This window comes from Alligator mississippiensis, chromosome 1, assembly GCF_030867095.1.
Source record: "Alligator mississippiensis isolate rAllMis1 chromosome 1, rAllMis1, whole genome shotgun sequence".
Classification (NCBI taxonomy): Eukaryota; Metazoa; Chordata; order Crocodylia; family Alligatoridae; genus Alligator; species Alligator mississippiensis.
Window position 1 is genome coordinate 154,459,976 of NC_081824.1, and position 21,253 is coordinate 154,481,228.

The following is a 21,253-nucleotide window of genomic DNA, read 5'->3' on the forward strand; positions in this document are numbered from 1 at the left end:
ACTTAAACTGGTTTGTGTGTAATGTCTGTCCCTAGCCTTAAAGGCATTGCTGCCTTTCCTCCATCTTCACTCACAGGCTTATTACACCACGTAGAAGCATATGCTAATACTTATGCACAACATGATGGTTCTGACAGTGTTTTTATAAATAAATGTTCTAGGAAATTTCCTACTGAGCACTATATACAAATATTGCAGTTAGTGGCCGATTGAATGCCAGTTAGCTGAGAGATCACACTTCTGTCATAATTAGCAAGTACGAAATTCAACTGTTTTGTCAAGAGCTACAGTAGAAGCCAGACTGAAACAAAGATCTAATTCTTAATACATTTCTTTGTTTACTACTGTGTTCCTTTGTGGGAAAAAGTTCTAATTTGAATGGATTGCAAACCTTTTAAAATAAATTATAGCTATTAAGAGTCTGTCGGTCAGTCTAGTGTATGATAAAGCATTTTTGTATAAATACCATGGTGGTGGACATTCCCAAATCACCTAAATTAGATTTTAAAAGTGAAATCCTAGTGTTGTTAATATCAATGTCAAACTCCAATTAATTGCATCCACAATAAGAAAAGATATTACAGTAGATTCTCTTTCCTTGCATAGAAGATATTCCTATATTGGTTACTTATGTTTTAATATATATAATAATTTAATATTTGTTTGGCTTGGTATGAATGTAATACTGCAGTGCGTTTGAACTATGTCATCTATTGAATTTCCAATCTAATCAATTAACATTTGCTGGGGGCCTGGCACCATTGCCTCCCACTGCCACATGCCAGGATTGGACTCTGGGCACCCAGCACCACCTCCTCCCACCTCCAGTGCACCAGGATTAGGCCCTAGATGCCTGACACTACTCCCTCCTGGCTCCATGCACTGGGATTGTGCTCCAAGGCCTGGCACCACCCCTTCCCATCCCCGTGCACCAGGATTAGGTCCAAGGGCCTGGCACTACCCGCTCCAGTCCTGAGCTTTGGGGTTGGGGGCCTCATGCAGCACACACAGCCCAGGGTTCCCATGGATCTGGAATTAGGCAGCAGGGAAGAGATGCCAGCGCTCTTCTGTCCCAAATTTCCAGATCAGTGGGGAGCCCTGCAAGCTGGATGGTGCAGTGCCGCAGGCTGAATTTGGCCCATGGGCCAGGATTTGAGCACCACTATTTTAATAAATAAGCACTTTTTGAGTAATATGTAGCATGTTTTCTTCATAAATTGCTGGTATTGGTCATATTAAATTGTTTCTTCTGTGGCATTAATTGGTTGTGTGGGATTTTCTTTTCCTTATTCTCTCACAGGCAGTGAAGTGTAAGGATACATTGAAGTGTAAGATGTGATTGAACGGTAGTTGCTGTAACTGGGTTTATTTGCCAATGATTCTTAAGAGCTGACAAAAAACAATGTGTGGAGCCACTTAAAATACAGTGCCACTTGTTACCTGTTTCTGGTCTGTTTTTTTCATTACTTTTTATTTCTTCCCACTTTACTTACTAGTATTGTCTGCTTATTTGCATAACATCAGAAGAAATGGGTAGACAAATAATAGGAATTTGCTGTGTTATCCTTAGCAAACACTGCACTGATTTTTGGCTTTGTGCACTGATTTATCAGTAAAGGAAAATAGAAACCATATCAGAATACATTGCAGCATCATGTGAGAAGATACAGCACACCTCCATTGCACTGCAATACAAAAATATTTTTAATATCCTCATTTTCTGTAATGCAGAGAGTCAAATTGAAAGACAACAAAAAGCCCAGTTCTTTCCTGAGGGCAGAGATGGATACAACAGATGCAACTATTAAATGATACTGATACAAGCTGCTACAATACATGATTCTGTAGAGAAACAAGTGAAGCAGAGCTGCTCCAGCTTAACCCTGCTTCATGCAGGGGCAAAGCTAGGGTGATTTAATTCACTCGTATCACTAAAGAATCATGAAGACATAATTCGATCATAACAGTTGCTGTGTGCTCCTGAGCAACAGCTCCCCCCCCCTTTTAATATGGATAAAATGTATGTTTGTCCATATCCGGAGTTGTGCTGGATTAGTTTATCCTGCAAGTTGTTTCAGATTTATTATGGATGCAGCTGAGAGGAGAATTTGGCCCATAAATTATTGTTTAACAAAGAATTATGGGATGGGAAGGGATGTCAGGAGATGGCTTAGCTCAACTCCTTCCACTGAGGTCCTATCAAGTATATGTGGTCCATAGCTAGCAAATGTTTAAGTCAGGCAGGAGGCAGGGTAGATTTGCATCTTGTAGGCTAACTAAATCAGAGATGTATAGCACAAGCTCATTTCATCAGTATCTCATGAAGTGAGCTCGGGCTCATGAAAATTCATGTTAATACATCTTTGATATAGTTAGTCTAAAAGGTACAAATATCCCCTGCCTTCTGTTTCTTAATAAAAACTCCAAGGAGCGAGATTCCACAGTTTCCCTACATAGCCTATTCATGTTTTACTTCCCTGGTGGTTAAAGATTTTCCTAATATCCACACTATATAAAAAAAATTATATATTTTTGCTGGGTGCTCAGAGCCTATCCCAGCATGTGGCAGAAAGAGGGGGATGGCGCCAGGCCTCCAGCAAAATAAAGGTGTGTGTGTGTGTGTGTGTATTCTGGCCAGTGGACCCAATCTGGCATGTGGAGCAGGCATGGCTAGGGCCGGATCAGGTTGTGCAGTGGGAGGCCAATCTGGTATGTGGGATGCATGCAGCCAGAGCCTGATTTGGCAGCATGGCAATTGCCTGGCTGGGCCCCAATCTGATCACATAACAGCAGCTGGGCCCTGATACATCCCCATAGCAACATCCTTGGCCAATCTGGCCATGTGAGATTTTGAAATTTGGTGTGGGGAAAGGTGGTGGCAGTGTTAATTGCCACTGCTTCCCTCCCCTCCTGTGGAGAGCCCTGTGGGCCAGATGCTATGGCTCAGTGAGCTGGGGATTGAGCACCCCTGTTTTATAACAACCTTTTTGTGTACTGAGAAACTTATTATATTCTCATCTGCCTTCTGTTTTCTCAGACCAAAGACACCCAATTATTTATGGCTAGGGACAGACATTCAAAAAGCCTGAGCCTGAATTCATTCAATCTTTGCAGGTTAGTAAAACCTGACTAGGCTAAATCAGTTTTGTAACTGGACAGACATCCCAGAAATGCAGACATATGCCTGCAGTGGCTCAGGCTAGAAGCTGGGGGGTGCTAGAGCAGCCCTCCCTTCCTTCCACAGCATGGAGCTGAGGGGGATGTGGCCAGGCTCCTGCAGGATGCTATAATTTTCCCAGCAGGGAATCGGTAAGTGTTTATCTGCCAATTAAGAAAACAACAGAGGGACATTACTAGCTACTTGTTCATTCTGCCTGTTGATTCAGCACGACCGTAGCCAGCATGTGGTCTACTAGCTAATACACAGACACCTCCTCAGCAAGGCAGAAGTGGGGGGGAATTCCTGTTTAGCAGGGAGTGGTGAGTGGGAGGGGGAAGCAGCCCACAGTGTCTGGAGCTCTAGCAAGGAGCAGAGGAGAGGGGCCATCCCTGCTGTGGACCAGAGAGCCCTGCCCAGCCCAGAGAGCATGCTGGGATGCTGGGGGTGCCATGCTTTCTAAACATCTCATCATTCTTGTTACTTTCCTCTGGACTTTTCCAAAGTTGTCTAAATTTTGTTATAACCTGTAGGCTGTAGGGCTATGCAAAATTTTGCCAGGTGTTTTGTTTCAAAGCTGTTTCGATGCATTTTGAGCTCAAAACAGCAAAATCAAAACAAAACAAAAAGCTTCAAAACAGCTTGAAAATGAAATGAGGGCACTTGAAACATTTCACGTTTCAAAGCAGCCCGGTGGCGGAAGGCAGGGGAGAGCAAGTGCTGTGCTCCAACTGGCTCCACCAGCCCCATGGAGCTCAGCCTGGTGGGAGGAGGTAGAGTGCAGCCCTGGCTCTCCCCTTTCCTGCCACTGGTGCTGCATTCTGACCAGCTCCGCCAGCCCCATGGAGCTCATTCTGCCCTCCCAGCACTGACCGAATCCTCCTGGGGGTGCTGGATCTGCATGCCAGATGACAGGAGGCTGCCACTGCTTGTTTTGCTTTGAACAGTTTAAGGTGCAGTTCCCCAGAAACCTCTGCATCTATCTCCTTGAAACTTGGCAGACTTCATGCCCTCAGAAGGGGCTACTATCCCTGCAATTTTCATCTGAACCAGGCAATAAATGACAAAGTTTTAGGCATTTTCATGATTCCCCATTATAGCCTATGGGCAAAACATTGAAACATGTTGAAACAGCGGAACAGTTTTGATGAGACGAAATGGAGCAGTGCCTTGAAACGAAACAAAATGATGAAATGAAACACTGTCTCTTCAAAACAGTGAAACGGACGTTGAATTGAAACGGCACCATTTCACACAGCCCTAATAGGCTGCTTGCAGATGTAGGGAAAAAAATAAAAACAGTGCTTTACTTTAAACTCTGCACTCTCCACCGCTGAGCCAGCACATGCCCAGAAGAGGAATTGCATTAGTTGGACCTGGCTTTCCCATCATCTGTATAGGTCAGGTGCTTTAGTGGGGCTTTTTTGGTACTTTTATTTAATAGCTGATTGAATCCATTTTAGATAAAAGTGCCAAAAAGCCCTGCTGAAGCACCTGATCTATACAAATGCTGCAGAGCCAGGTCAAAGTAACACACTACTACTTCCAGTAAAGTGCCCACCCCGCCCCCACCCACCCCCATCTGTCAGTGCCTGTAGTGTTCAAAAGTGGTTATTTCAAAAGGTATCACAGCTGAGATCTCACCAGTGCTGAATAAGCTCTAACAATATCCAGTTAATACATTCCAACATAAGAAACTTAGTTTGCATCATACTGTTCCCTCAGTTTGTGATTAAATTGCAAATTTGCAATTTGAGATCCACTGTTACTCCCGGATATACTCTGCTATATTGTTGCCTAGCTAGATATTCCTCATTTTGATCTTATGCATATGATTTCCCTCTCAAGTACAGTGCTTTACACTTGATTTCAGGCCCTCTCTCCAATGTGTCAAGCTGATTTTGAGTTTTGATTTTGACCTTCAAAATACTTGTGCCCCTCTGAGGTTGGCATCATCTATACAGTTTAAAAGTGAACTCTGTGTTCAGTCCTTCAAATCCTTAATTAAAATACTATAAGAATCAGGCCCAGGACAGAAGTCTGTGGGATCTCAATTGAGCTATCCTTCTGGTTTAACAGCAATTATCATGAATAAAAACACCTTTTTGAGTGCTATTTTAACTAATTTACATCCACCTGATGGTGATGGCATCTGGAGCTTGCTTGAGCTTGCTTATTGAGAAAGTTTTCTTAAGTAGCAACTTTAGCTGTTCTGCATAAATATTACTTATTATTGTGATCCTGTGGTCTCTCACAAGATAAATCCAGCTGCACTGGGATGGTGGGAATCCAATAAGCACCAGAATGTCGGGGAAAATATTGCTACCGAGTCAATCAGCATTGCTGTTCTTCCTGACTCCCTGCTGACCTACTGCCTCAGGTTGCCCACAAGGGACATTGTACTATGGATTTGATGTGGATCCGTGTATTACCATTGTGGTCTCCATTGCATATGATAACCCTCATTTCTTGTCCTGCACTGGGTTACTGTGTTTTTCTTCAGTGTGGGCATTTTAGTTATCAGAGAAGTGTTCACTAAATGTTCCTTCCCTACCTCATTGGGTTGTCATGAGACTTAATTATATGATATATGTAATGCATGCAAATATATGGGTGAAAGGCAATATGTAGGGCATGTTGTTATTTATTATGAAGTATGCAACATACCTAGATGGATCAGTGACTGACAATGTGTTTGTATAAGTACAAATCAACACAGCTGATAAGTATCTGTCAATGTGTCTAGTAACCTTTGTCATATCTAGGAGCTATGAGAGGAATGGCAGAACTTCTAAATGGTGAGAAAGAAAAGGGGAAAGTGTAATGCAAAAAGAATGCATCGAATGTTCAAAATTCAATACGTAGCAATGTGCACAGTGCAGTTGTGCTGGTCTCCACACCACAGCTCCATCCATGCCTGAAAGAAATAGTGGGGTTGGAATTTGTATGTCTACTGAATGAGCCCATTGAGCAATGACCTGTGGGAATTCAGTCGGCCAGCTGTAATCCTTTTAATAGAAGTGACATACTGCAGAGGGTAAGGATTAGTCAAGTCTGACTACTCACATAGAGAGTCAATGTTCAGGGCCTTTAAGGGCCAAAGACAGATACTATGATTATTTTAAAGAAATCATTCATGCTCAGCTGTGACTTAAAACTGAACAATAATAGAAATGCTGCTCATGGAAGAAGATAGCTAGTCAATGCCCTGATGATAAAGGATCACATGCCAACATCTATATGCGAGTGATCAGCCACACTTTACTTGAATGAATTGTACACATTTGATGTAATCGGGAGAGTTTACATTGGCGCACACAGTTAAATCATTCTGAGGATTGCAGATGAAGGAAAGACTTATTAAAGGCCAGTGCTGACTGGATGCTTTAATACTCTGCTATTTACAGCAATCCCATGCTCCCCTCTCATCAATCTGGCCTTCCAGTGTGTGGCTTTGGTTATATAGTTAGCCATGTCGTCTGATAAGTAACCAGCAATATTTTGTTTTTAGACTACTTTCTAGCAGTGACTGTCTTTTCTCTCCTGAATCGTTCAGTTATCTTAGTAGTTCTGTCAACTATAAACATTTGGTGGAAATAATTAAGTAGGCTGTAATGAAGAGACATTTCACATTAAGATCCTATTACCTGTTGCTATTTGCACTACAGAAAATTACTTTATTGGGTTTGAGAGTTTAAAAACAAATAAAATGACTTTGTGGTAAATACAACATAATAGTGGGTTTTTTTCAAAGCAATGCATATCGAGAAGCACATGTTTATTTTAATTAAGGCACTGTAAAATCATAAATTATTCTAGAATTCAAGAAGTTACTGGAAGACCAAAGAGTGCTGTTAATCAGAGTATTACAAAGTAGAACATCTTTGGTGGGAAGAGACATTATCATTTTATGTATTGATTGAAACTTGGCAAACATTCAAGGTCTAGTCTAGCTTAATAAATTACTCACAATTGAACCATGCTCATTAGACTAAGATAATATGACACCAATATAGCTTGATCCCATATTGCTTTTTACTGGGCATGCAACTTCATTAATAAGTTTTGGGAAGAGGGTTGTTATATGGTTAAGTTGTGGCATACTGGACACCTCAGTTTAATTCCTGTAGTTCACAGAGAAGCCTGCGGCCATAACTAATTTATCCTGTTTTGCCTCAGTTTTCCCCATATATGTAAAATAGAAGTAACAAAACTTCTGTCCTCCTCAGAAGTGTTGTGCGAGTGAATATATGAACCATTGGTAGAGGTGCTAAGACATGTTAGTCTCTAATCACTCAGGCAGAAGGTATGACAAGATGATATTTTAGAGACTAACTAGTTCAGAGAGCTATTAGCGGTTGTTGGCAGCAAACCTACTTTGTCAGACTGCTTCATCAGATTAATGGTTGGTATGCTCTCACGTTACAGTGTTAAGGGACAACCGTGTAAATCTGTTAAATAAATGGGCAGCTTCTCCAATACGATTTACCTCTGTGTGGGGTATGTAAAATTATGTTTGAAACCAGGCCTTACCTTAGTGCTTGCCCTTCAGATCTGATAATGAGCTGTACTTCAGCTTGCTATGAAGGATGTAACCAGTTTACTTGCACTCATTCCCTTGGCATCCTTTTTCCCCTATACCAAAAATAAGGAAAAAGACATAAGAAAGCAATAGTCTTTGATGTGGCAACAATAGCAAAGCCTAAGCACTGTAATAAAAATAGTATTTTTTCTAGGTTTCCATCTCTGCAGGAAATGGGTAGACTTTTCTAGGGTGGCAGCTGTGTACAAAATGGTGGTTGTACAAGTAAAGCAAGAATAAGAGAAAAAATGTCCATAAGAATATTATCTGAGGTTGGGTGTGTCTGCTGCTTCTCTCATGTCCTCTTCAAGGCCTTTCCTGGTGTTTTTAAACTGCTTTTCAACTTGCTGGAGGTTTGGATGTCATCTCTGGAAAAACAGAATAGGTATTTCAGTAATTTGTTATAGAAGTGGATTCTATTTTCTCATGAGATTGTAGTCCTATGAAAGGTATGTTAATGCTTACTTTGTGAAATGTGATATATGCACGCTGCTGTTTTCTGCACACACATAATATTAAGCAAGTATAATAGCTGTGACCAAAAAAACCTAGACAGATATTTAACATCTATGAACATTTTCCCCATGTGTACTTTGTTGAGGAGTTTGGCCCTAACTGTTTCAAAACTGATTAAGATTCCAGTAGGGACAATTTTCAATTTTTAAATAAATGTCTATTTGTATTTGGCTTCACTGAATCATAGATATTTGCAGCTTCCTTTTTATCTTGCTCTTATAAAAAAGTAAACATTTATATTTGTTAAAAAACACTTAATCTTGACCTTTTTACTTTTGAAGGGCATTGCTAAGCAACACTTGTTATGGAAAAGCAGCAGCGATCAGCCTAGTTCTCAATCTAAAACAAGTGAAGCAAAGTCCAGGAGTTCAAATGAAGGACACAATTCTTGCCTCAGCTCTGCTTAGCTGATCTCGATTTATGAGATTCTGACAGGAGAGAAGAATTTTAACCTGGGGGCAGTTTTTTCCCTAGAGGATAGAGGGCTTATGGAGAAAGATGGTATTTGATGACTCTGGACCATTGGCCAGAAAACATTTGGGATGCTGGAATTCTTATAGTTATTCATTCAAGTGTTCTTGTCAGCTATTACAGCCTGCACCAGATGACTTTAAAGTGGCAAATCAGGAGGGTAACATAGATGTGATTAGGAGAAGGAATATCTAATAAGACATGATTGCTTAACTTTTGAAGGATACAGTTATAGTCATCTGAGACATAAGGTGCTTTTACCAGTTTTAATCTGACAGGTGACTGACAGATAAAATGATGACACAAAACCTCATATACATAACAGATAGGTTGTAAAAGTGCTCAGAAAGTAATAGAGGGTAAAGAATGAACTTGGGAAATTTCCTAATTAAAGATTTAAGAATATAAAAAAAAATGTGTGCCCATTGAATAGTAAGGATAAAGCATACAGAAGTTTTCCTTACATGAGAGCAAATTGTAAGGTAAAGGTCTTTTTGCAGGTGACTTCATAAGTACCACCATAAAGGAGGGGTGGGTGTATTTTAGCATTATTGGCATAGGAACTTATTAATCAGAGAGCAGATCATAATCTGCAGATGGGCATTGTTGCCATACTTAGATAATGTTTTCAAGTCTGTAGAAATACAATACAATTACTTTCCTTAATCCAGGTCTACAGTGCAGGAGAAGTGCAGATTTGTATGATTCCTTTAAACATGAACCAATGCAGAATGTTAGGCTTTGTTACTCATTACACTTTAAGTGTCTCAAATGTTGATCGGTGTTATTGTTGGCTCACTTTTGGAGCCGTTGCATGTTTGAGCTAAAAACTTTCTCTGAATGTCTCTGACCTGCAGAGATGTGACTTGCCACTAGAAGCCTGGTGAGCAGGGCCCTGACTAGGAGCTACAGCTCTCAGTTTCCACTAGAAGGCTGGCGAGCAGGGCCCTGACTAGGAGCTACAGCTCTCAGTTTCCACTAGAAGGCTGGCGAGCAGGGCCCTGACTAGGAGCTACAGCTCTCAGTTTCCATTAGAAGGCTGGCGAGCAGGCTCCTATCCAAGCTCTAAGTGGGGGTGGTTGAAGAGATGGGTTGGTGGGGACAGGAACATGAGGCTGGAAGGGGGAGTTTAATGGGCTAGTTGGTGAAATGAAAGAAGTAAGCCACTGAAGCCACAAAGGGATAAAGTAAAAAGAAGTTAAAAAAAAAAGTAAAGAAGAACTAAATTGAAGCCTCATGTTTTAATAAACTGGTATTGAGTAACCTTAGCTCATGGGGACACTGTCCTTGTCCTGGGAGGGAAACCCCAGCTCACAGGGACCCCAGTGTGGCCCCCTAGCCTTCCCTCCCAGACTGGTTTTTATGCCTGTGAGCTGCCTGGGCAGGTCACACCAGGGGCAGGGAGGGGGATGGAGAGTTGGTTTGGTTCTAGTGCCACCTCCTGGGCAGTAGAGTTCAGGGGGTGGAAAGTTGTCCACACAGAACAGGATGGTGGGAAGAGGGGGCAGTGCTTCCTGGGATGCTGGAAGACTGAAACTCAGGCAGCTTGTTTGTGGAGAGTGGCCACACATTCATGGAACACAAGCTGAGTAACATGGATCAGAGAGAAACCTGCCCTGGAGTGGCATAACTTTAAAACACATACCGGGTGCTTAAAAGTAGTATACACATCTTAACATGTGGAAAATCCAGGGGTTAAGAGCTCCCTGAGCTGCCTAGAATGTGTGTTACAAGGTCCGTTGAATTCTCTAACGGAGTGAGTGCAGAAGAACGAGAAGTCGCTCTGAACTGGGTAGTATAATTAACTAAATCTGACTTTGATTTATTCTGACAAAGACACTGCCTTTTTTTTTTTACCATTTGTGTGTTTTATTAAATCATCCTTGCTGATTAAGATGAAAGGCTCAGCAGTGCTGGGATGGTGTAGCATCTCCTATATGAAAATTAATGAATATCTATGTAAAAATGAAGACAAACTGTTGCAAAACATATTTATCATTGACAGTTCAGCTTTAGCAAAAATTTCCTGGCAACCTAGAGAGTGCAAGTGATGATGGGTATTAGAAACTGATTAATTAAGATTTGGACCGTATTATGCTTTACTTTTGAGCTACTAAGTTAATATGGTAGGATGTGTGTTGTATGTTATAAGGCTGCAAAATCAGAGAAAATTTGTAAAACAAATATATTGCTTGTGTGTGCAGGGAAAAGTTTACTATGTCATGTAACTAACTCCATCCATTCCCCAACAAACATACGTATGGGTCATATGGCAGTAATGAAGGTATGAGAAAACTGAAGCAAAAGGACTCTAGAAATGATGTGTTCTATTTGGTTTTTTAATCTTTTTTAAGGCTGAAACCTTTTTTGAGGTTTGCTCCCCTTGCCAAATATTTGCAATGACCATACACATAACACATCCCATATTATCTCAAATCAGTGTACAAAGCAAGCTAGAGGAGACTGAGGGCCAGAGATAGCCCATAAGTCAGTGGTGCACTTGGGAAAAGAACATAGACCTCCCATCATCTCCTCTTTTGGGCCACAGTAATGTCATGCTCTGTGACATCCATTGGTAGGATCATAGATCGTTACAGAGAGTGGGAGGGCACTGATAGCAGCATCTTGGCAATTGTGATTAGCTTTTCTTTCAGGGGAGAAATGGAAGTCTTCAGGTTCTGGTCTGATACCAACTCAAATAAACCTTAAAAATAAAATTTTATTTTAATCTTTTATAAAACGAAGGTTTTACTGGAATATATTGTTGCCTTTACAGAAAAAGCTGCTCTGAAGTACTGAAAGGGGCCCATTTTCACAAATATCGATTGTAGAGTACAGAGAAGAAAGGTCCTAACTTTTAGATATTTGACATCTGAGATGTTTTATGTGTGAAGTTATTTTGTTATCTGTTGGATTTTTTTTTTTGGAGATAGTGGAGGAAGTTTTTGAATTCTGTCAGTGTCATGCTGTCACATAAAATGCGTTAGTAACTGGATCTCGAATTTATAAAGACTAATGCCAAGGGGTTAGATTTTCTTGGTTGCACGATGTGTGTATGATTGTTGCCAATGAATGGAAGATTGAGCAGTGAGCAGAATGTATCAGTATCGCAGATAAGACCATTCTTTTTCCCCCACTCTAATCCTGTTAAAGTTTACTCCTATGCTAATATGAATTAACTTTTTAAAGTAGTATATTAAATTGCATTAAACATCTGAGGGCATCCTTCTATTCTGAAGTAAAAGGACTTTAATGCAGTTAAGTTTAATAACTAAAATAAAGTTTACTTAATTTAGCTTAGCTTTAGCAGTAAAGTAAACTAGATCTTTTACCTGCTCACCTAAAGTAAATCAAGTTCAACTGAATGCATTCTGAATAAGACATTCTATGAAGGGTTTTAATGTTGTTGTTTGTGTAATTCCCTTTCAGTTCACAACACTTATGAATTTTGATTAACTTAATTAGTGTCCCTATGTAGATAAGATATACAGCATTTTTTGAAGTTAAAAACTGCTGTGATGCACTCTTTTTATGGTTTCTTTGGCTGCTTGCAGACATTTAAAAAAAAACAAACTGCACTTTACTGGAGGAAACAGCTCATTAGTTCAACCTGGCTCCACAGTGTCTGTATAGATAAGGTGCTTCAGTGGGGCTTTTGGGCATTTTTATTTAATAGCTGATTCAATCAGCTATTAGATAAAAGTGGCAAAAAAGCCCCACTAAAGCACCCAATCCTAAAGTGCTGTCTCTTCTGAACGTGTGCTGAAGTGTGCGGAGTTTAAAGTAAAGCATCTAGTTTGTTTAGGTTTTTTTAAACTTCTGAAAGCATTGTTGTGTAGTTTCTTACCTGCTTTTGCTTCCAGTGGCATCAACAACATATATTTTTCTTATGGTACATTTTATGTGCCTGATATAAACCTAACCTTTTCATAATCAGCTCTATTTAAATTATTATAGGACACTTGTCATTTTGCTTCATAAATCTGGTTTTACCAAAGTGTTCAGGTTTATATATACATTATTTTGATTGTAATATAGTTCTTTCAATATTGCTAGAACATGAGATTATTACTGCAATACCATGTCATTGCTGAGGCTTGAGTCCGATAAAGGGAGCCATCCACTTTGGAGGCAGATTCCTTTGGCGGATCTACCTACTCTTTTAAAGTCAATAGCAACTTTTCTTTCATTACAGTTGTGGGAAGACTGGAGCCTTTAATCATTTGGATCTTTGTTTTGGATCAGTTTTATATATTAACACTGACATGTGATTCAACAGTGTACAAAATCAACCGACATATGAATACAAGCATATACCTAAGCACATTATTGTAATTAGCGGGTGTTGAATCTTCCTAATTTGCATTTTGGAGAATGAAAGCTATGCTGGCATTTAACTTCTGTTGCTATTTATGCATGATTTCAGCTATGACTTTATAAATGCTTCCCAGAATCCTGTTGGATCAAAACCTTGACCATGTTCCATTTTTGTCTTTGTTGTTTGGTAGGACGATGAAGTGGTTCTGCAGTGCACTGCAACTGTTCACAAGGAACAACAGAAACTGTGTCTTGCTGCAGAAGGATTTGGCAACAGACTCTGTTTTCTGGAATCCACTTCAAATTCTAAGGTATAGCAACCTGTCTGATACAGTGGTGTTTTAAATTTCATTAATGAGTTTTGGGTTTTTTTGTTGGTACAAAATTGCTCGTTGTACATCTAGTCAACAAATTATCTAAGGGCATAGACAAATCAAATATATCCCCAAACATCACATTTTAATCTCTTGCAACATTTAATCATTTTTTTGTCATGTGCAGGCTGGATTACTGAAGTGCACTTTCTTTTGAGCTCCCCTGATTGCCATCTGGCAGAGGGAGCTCATTTCAGGCATCTGTGCTTTTCTGTTATTTGCCAGTTCACAAATTTGGTGTTGTGTAGTGCAAAGATGCATTTGTTTACTCTGGCTTTAAGGCCACACCAGAGGATATTTATCCTATCAATGATAAGAGCAAGACTTGATTTTGGGTTTTTTGCCTTGGTATAATTGTTGCTTTAAGTTGAGTTAATGTTCCAAAATAGTACAACTCTAGGCTAAATATTACATTATTAATTATGATTTATTTATTATTAAACTATTAAATTCATGTATTTATTTTGTGTATGCAAGATGCTATTACTGTATTGTTTACATACCGCACAGTTCTTTCTCCCAAAAATCAGGTCTCTAAAATAGAAGGGTGGTGGGCATTATTTTAAGCAGGGAAACTGATTTTACTTTGTTGAAGTAGAAACCTGGAGGAATAGAAATGTTGCAACATCACTACAAGGTGGCTTCTAGGCTTCTCCCTCTGTCAACGTTCAGAAGGGAAAGGGCAGGGTTTGCTATAGTGCTAACTCTCAGACACAGCCACTACAGGCTGGGTCAGGGTCTCCTGCAGTCAGCATTAAGCCACGACTGGAAAACCTTTCTTTCTTCATTCTGCCTTTCCAACACAGCACATCTTGTTTTGGGGCATGTGATATGCGAGAAGATATGGCGTAATATAGAATGTCCTTAATTAAAAGATTATTTACTATGATGGTTAGCACTAAAAAACGGCTTCCATTTTACTCTTTCATACATGTTGGTAGTTCTCTCTAAAATAGAGACGCATCTGAGGGCAGATCTGGGCTTGCTGTTTATAGCATATGAGCATTTGATTAAGTAAGTTGCATCTGTTTTCCTTTTTATAAATGCGTTTGTTCGGATACAATATAAACACACAGCATAGTTATGACTAAATACATACATGTTTATAAAAAATAAATGCTAAATACATAGAAGACATCAGAAAGGTAAGATCTCTACAAAGAAATTAGGTAGGTCTTTTTTAGCTTGCCAACTTCTATAATGTCACTATTAATTAAATATATTGGCTTCCATACATTTCAAAGTAATACTTTGTTTTCAGTGCCTCATCATTTTGTATGTATTATTCATCATAATAAAACATTTATTGGAATATTAATGATTCATTATAATAGCAATGATACTGATGAATTCATTCAGGCTCTTCCATTCTAAGTGAATCTTTTTAATAATAAAAATGTGTCAGAATGGGAGTAAGTGTAGTGCTGGCTGCCTCTAAGGCCAGAAAAGCTAGTCTGCTTTAATGAGTTTATTATCACTCAGTAATTTTGGATATTAAACTTCCAGTCCTCCATCAGTCTCCACACACAGATAGACTTTTGCCTATATATTCTTGCCTTGAAGGAAAACAGAATAAATTTCAAAGCAGTTTTCAGTTCCTCCTCTTTGCTCTGATCTTTTCCTGGTGCCTAATGACTGAGCCAACATCTATCCTGCTAGTTTTATAAGACCTTCCATAAGAAAGGGAAGGCCACTGTTGTTTTAATGTTTGAAGGCTCACAAGCCCTTAGATGAGCTCGAGGCGGGGGGGGTAGGGGGGATGAAGAGTTAAGGGAACTGGAAGATCAATACAAGCCAAGCACAGAAAGAACAAGTATAAGTATTTTTTACTGTAACAGTACTGTCCAACTTCTAAGCAGCTAAGGGTCACATCTAATGTAAGATGTAACTTCATTAGAATATATGATGGGGCAGGGGATGGTATATCCAGACTATCCTTTGAAACATTTTAGCTCTGTCAAAACACTGGCAATCACACAATTTGAGGATAAAAGAAGTGCAAGGGTGGCTATAAATGAAATCAAGGCTTAAATATCTCCTGTTTCACTTTGTTGGTACTGCTGATATCACACAACTAGTTCTCTAGCTGCTTTTCACATTTTTGAAGGAAAAAAAATTGAGTAGACAAGCATAGATTTCTAATGTAAACAACAGACAGACACTTTTCAATCCTCTTTTAAGTGTCAGGAAGTAGCAGCAAAGGGGCCAGGCCTTTCCTTTGTGGATAATTTTACAGATACTTATAGCAGTAGAGGTGGTAGATTTAATTTTTTTTCAAAATGTTGGCAAAAGTCGTCACCATTTTATAATAATTTTTTCCTCATTCTTTTTAGCCAACTGTAGTTCTTGTCAATGGCCATTTGGCTCTATTTCTCTGTATTTGAGCTAGAGTGTTATTTTGATGAAAAAAGCTTGCTGATATAGGAAAATAGTTTTATCAGTAAACTTAGAGTTCTTAAGTGAGTCATTCTTCTTAAGATCTAAGTAATGCACACTGTCTAGAAAAGCAAATAAGGTTATTCTTTCTGGTAATATCCTTCAAAAATGTTTCTTTCATCCAAAATATGGAATACATATTCCTTCAGCAGTTGTTCTGCCTGTCCTAAATATACCTCTGAAAATTATATCAGTCTGGAGGCAAGAATGGGTCTTAGATCAGTATTATGATTGAGTTTTCCTAACTTCTCAACTGTTGGCTAGAAGCATTTTCTTTGTGTCAATAGAAGAGCAGAGAAATCCTCTATACTTATGGCAAAAAACAGGTTTTTTCTCCTGTTTTTTCTGCTGCCAGAAAGTGAACTATCTAACCTTAAATTCACAACATTATGATTTTATAGAAGATCTACCATAGATCTTATTTTTAGAGGTTTCTGAAATGTAATAGCTATAATTTTTCTTTCTCTTTTGAGCTCCCTGTACTTTAGATTTATGGAACTAGGACTTTCTGGCTTCTCAAATAGTCGGGATATAAAATAATATTCTTGATTAAAGATTAGGAAAAAAAAACAACCCCCTGTCTGTGGAATAATTTAAACAAATATTTTTTTGTTCTAGGTATATATATATATTTTCTTCTCTTCCTTAGAGCTCTGTGCATTTTGGACTCCTAGAACTAAGACATTCTGGGTTCATCTACACAAGATGCTAACTGCGCAGTAGTTTAATAACACTGTGCAGTAGCACACAGGGCAAAACCCATGCTAATATGCTACTGCGCAGTAGTATTAGGCTATTGCGTAGTTCGCTGAAAAGCCCATGCACTGGCACTACTGTGCAGTAGCGCCAGTTAGTGCTCATTGATTTAGTGCTTGGTTATCCAAGTTCTAAACTAAATGCTCAGTAACTACGGTGCATTAATGAACGTGTAGACATGCCCACTGGCTGCATAATGGTGGATATTGATTAAGATGTTAAAACTTTTAGGACATATGTGTAGCATAATGGCGTATTGTAAAGACTTTACTTGTACTCATTTGGCATGATATTTGTAACCCCACTATGAAGTAATGCATTTATCCTCAAATGTTTACTTATTAATGTTGTGTGATGGGTAAGTGAGTTTTTAACTTTTTCCTTGATCTGTTTGATAGTGTGGGAAGTAGACTTTGGGGACTTTGAGTCTGAGCTGTTCTATTACTTGAGGGTTTTGCCAGTAATTTGATGGAAAGCTGGGTCAGGTGCAGAACTACAGTTGGTTTATAGGCTTCCACTTGATTCACTTTTTAAATAGCAGAATTATGACTTGAAGAAGGTGGAAAGTTTTTTGTTTTTGGTTCCTTCATGTATCCCAGCTCTTTCCTATTTTTTTCTGTAATAGACTTTTGAAAATCTTAATTTCTTCAGGAACCCAACAAACAATATTCCATGTGAAATATTTTTTCTCCTTCAATTGTGAATAAGGTAAACAATTTGGCCCCTATGTATTGAGTTAGAGGCCAACTAAAGTGTTTTATTTTTTGACTTACACCAGTGAATTAACTAATGGAATCCAACTTTTAATTTTCTTCCTTATGTCTAGACTTTTCTGTACCTGTCTTCCATTTTTGCATCTTATATGTAGTACTGTGTGAATTCTCAGTATCCAAGGTGGTAAAAAATTTTTTTGGCTCCCACTGATAGAAATTGTTTATGCTATAAAGTTTTTTTGATTGATAGGTGCAAGGTATGAGTAAGCTAAACAACTAAATTTGGACTCTTTGTATATGTATCTCTCTGTATGTGCATGTGTGTATGAATACATTGTATGTCATCAAATGTATATGTGTACCTAGGTAGACAAGGTTCTTTGGGTAAATTTGATATCTTTTCTTAAACCAACTGAAATGGACCTAGACATGTACCTATACATATATGTGGGTAGTCAAGGGGTGCTACTATTAAGTTAAAGGCCAATTAAAGTGTTTTATTTTTTGTTGTGTACTGGTTAATTAGTGGAATCCAAGTGCTATCTAGTTATTCTGGGGATTTCACCAACAGTATTAACACCAGGAACAATGCTGTCCTTTGTGCTCCATAAATTATTGTAATTATCTCTGTGACATATTTCATTTAGCAATTTAAAGAGAATTCTTAATAAATTCACATGTGCTTTCATGTTGTATTAGTTGCATTACTTTACTTAGTTTATTTAGATATATAGTTGGAGCTGCAGCATACATGAAGGTGTTATATATTTACTGAGTCACTCTGGTCCTCCTGAATGCACATTTCCCATTTTGATACAAGCAAATATCATGTGTTGCAATTGAAATGCAAGTGCTTTAGTAATGAAAACACATACTATTTTCTTATTCTCCATAAGTACTGGGCTCAGTTCAGCCTTGCTATAAGTGGGTGGAAACACTCTGGAAGGCAGATGTAGGCATATTTGTATACCAGATTTGATTTTGACTGTTAAACTTCATTCCTAAAACCAGAACAAAACCCTTTTAAATAGGTAAAAAACCTTAAGTGAAAATAGTTTAGACTTTTAAAAACTATTTGGAAGTGGAGGGTACAGTTTTAGGTTACAAGCCATGTTTGAGATATTGCTAGACAAACAAATTTCAGAAAACACCAGACGTTAGACTAAAATATTTATATAAATCTGTTTTGTTATAGTATCTGAATGTCTTTCAACTCTAATGTATTTACTCTGACAGATCTTTTTGGGGCAGGGAACCATGATTATTCCATTTATACAAAGGAAGACTGGGACACTAAGAAAATGAATAAGTGTGTCTGAAAAGCAAGAATTGTGTTTCATGAAAAAGTACTGAGGTTTATATATTTGCTTTCTTCATGCGGTGGGAGGAAACTGAGGTCTCTCAAAACTTTTCATGAAAGAACAGAGAAACCTACCTATCTCAGAATAATCAGTAGCCTAGGAGTGAAAATGCTCCTTTGAGATGTTGAAGAATTTAAATTTAAGACATGTTCTGAAGAACAAGGAGCTTTTCTAGTATCCCAAGGAGTTCTCTTACTAGTAGGTTCTCAATCTCCCTTCTTGGGGATGTCCTACTTCTGGTGTAAATAATGGAGTATTCAGTAGAGGAGGTGAGGGTGGGTGGGGAGGGAGGGCACAACCCAGGATATAGCAGATGCGGGTCTAAATATCTAGATACCCCCATTCCAGATCAGGCAAAATAGCTTCTTGAACCAGTTTCTTACTTCCTGGGCAGTTGTCATAATGGGAAACTCTCTCTCTCTCTCTCTCTCTCTCTCTCTCTCTGAATTCCATTCTAGATGCAATGAACATTTGGTTAAAACTGATATTTCTGCAGAAAGTTTTGGCTATGACAGAGCATTTTACAGTGGAAAATTGTGTAATGAAAAATTTCTCATTAGCTCTAAAACTGAATTATTTGTCCACCATTGCAAAAATCTCCTCTCTCCCAAGATCCTAGCAAGCACTGGGCCTTTCTTCCCTTTCTACAAGGTGCAAGAACCTGCTCTTATGAAACTTGCAAACTAGTTTTGTAGCTTGAAGATATCTAGTTAGCTTGAATAAGTTTTACATAAAAATTGGCATTTTGGACTTATCCCTTTAATAGTCATTCCTGGCTATTTTGTTTATTCACCATTTGCGTGTTAGTCTAGGAACAGACATTCAAAAAGCCTGAGCCTGAATTGATCCAATCTTTGCAGGTTAGTCTAAGCTGCCTAGGCTGAACCAGTTTGTAGCCATACGGACATTCCCTTTGGACTGAAGAAATGCAGGCACATGCCTGTAGTGGCTCAGGCTAGAAGCCAGGGGTGCTAAAGCAGCCCTTCCTTCCCTTCCATAGTGCTAAGCTGAGGGGAGGGCATGGCCTTGCCTCAGCAGGATGCTCTGAATAGGGAGGGGTCCCCCCCAATCCCCTCGCTGCTTCTGACCAGTGAGGGAGCCAGCAGGAAGTTGATAACCCTATTAGCACCCTATCAAGAAAACAAAAGCCTCTCTCATGAGTTCAAGTACTTCTTAAACAGCTTTTCCCAAGGAAGGAATGGAAAGACATTACCAGCTGACCTGTTGATCAGCTCCAAAAAGCCCTAAGTGGACACTGAGCTGTCTGCCTTACACAGACACCTCTCAGCATTAACTAGCATACCACATGCTGGCTACAGTCCATGCTGTGGGAGAGGGGAGGGAGGAATCCCTGCTTGAGCATGGAGTGGTGAGTGGGGAGAGGGGCAGGAGGAAGCCAGGCAGACGCTGCAGTGTCTGCAGTCTCTGCCCGAGCTTCAGCTAGGGAGCAGAGAGGCTGGGTCAGCCCTGCTCTGGAGCAGCAAGCCCTGCCTAGGGCTGCAAAGCATCTGGGATGCTGAGGGACTCTGGTTTAAGTTAAACCAGGAAGGGGTCTGGGACAGACATTGCATAAACCGGTTTGACCCAAATCAGTTAAGTCTGATACTACGTTCAGCCAGGTTTATCTCAAACCAGTTTCACCTATTTTCAAACTGGTTTATGTGCACAGAACATCTGCTTTGTTACAGGTTTAAACCAGTTTTTGATTATTTAAACCAATTTATGTGTAATGTCTGTCCTTAGCCTTAAAGTTTACCCTTGGATTCACTGATGATCTGCCATTGTTTCAAAAATTTTCCAGGGCCACTTTTGTGGTTTGTTAAGAAGCATAGGATGAACAAAATCTTCTTGGGCTGCTTCCAGTTCCTAGTTACTGAAATAGAAAATTTTCCATGCAGTATTTTTAACTGACAGTACATACTTCATAAAATAACAGTAAAGATTAAAGGAGAAGCCTGGCAGAAAGGATCTCCCTCCTTCTTCTGGAGGAGTGTTGCTGTAGAGCCTTAAGTCAGGTGATATTAATTGCTGTGTAATGTGCATAAGACCTAAATGCTGAGTCTAGAATACACTTAATGCAAAGTGTTCCTTTATTCACCTAAGAAAGATTTAATTTTCTGTTGACTTTATATGCCATACCTTTGGTTCTGTTTTTCATTTTCATTTTAACAAGCCAGACAAGCTTTTCCTTTCCTTTTTCTCTCTCTACCATTTTAATCTCAGAATTTTTCTCACTTCCAGGATTTTCTTTTTTCACTTGTCACTGACAGTAGCTCAGTGAATTCTTTTAGCTTTACTACTTGTCTGATTGCAAAGCACTTGTTGATGTTATAACTGAAGTAACAGAAAGCAATTATTTCAGATATTTAAATATATATTACATTAGCAGTGTTTTATGTAAACATTTCTAGGACCATTTTTTTCCTTGCATTTGATTATTTGTTTTTACAACTGAGGATTCAGCATGTATATTCTGTATATACTTCTGGGGCCCCTGCCAGCCCGGAGCTGCTCTGTCCCAGCTCAAAGTGCTGCAGTCCCGGGTACACATGCAGACACTGTGCCCAGAA

General features: G+C 39.1%; 1 protein-coding gene across 1 annotated transcript in view; it reads left to right on the plus strand.

Moving 5' to 3' along the window:
* The window catches only part of RYR2 (ryanodine receptor 2), an 875,416-nt gene that overhangs the window by 234,804 nt on the left and 619,359 nt on the right, over positions 1 to 21,253 (plus strand). The window contains exon 2 of the mRNA XM_059715710.1: positions 13,235 to 13,354. Within this exon, the coding sequence (XP_059571693.1) occupies positions 13,235 to 13,354 (120 nt within the window). The remainder of the gene's footprint in view (positions 1 to 13,234; positions 13,355 to 21,253) is intronic.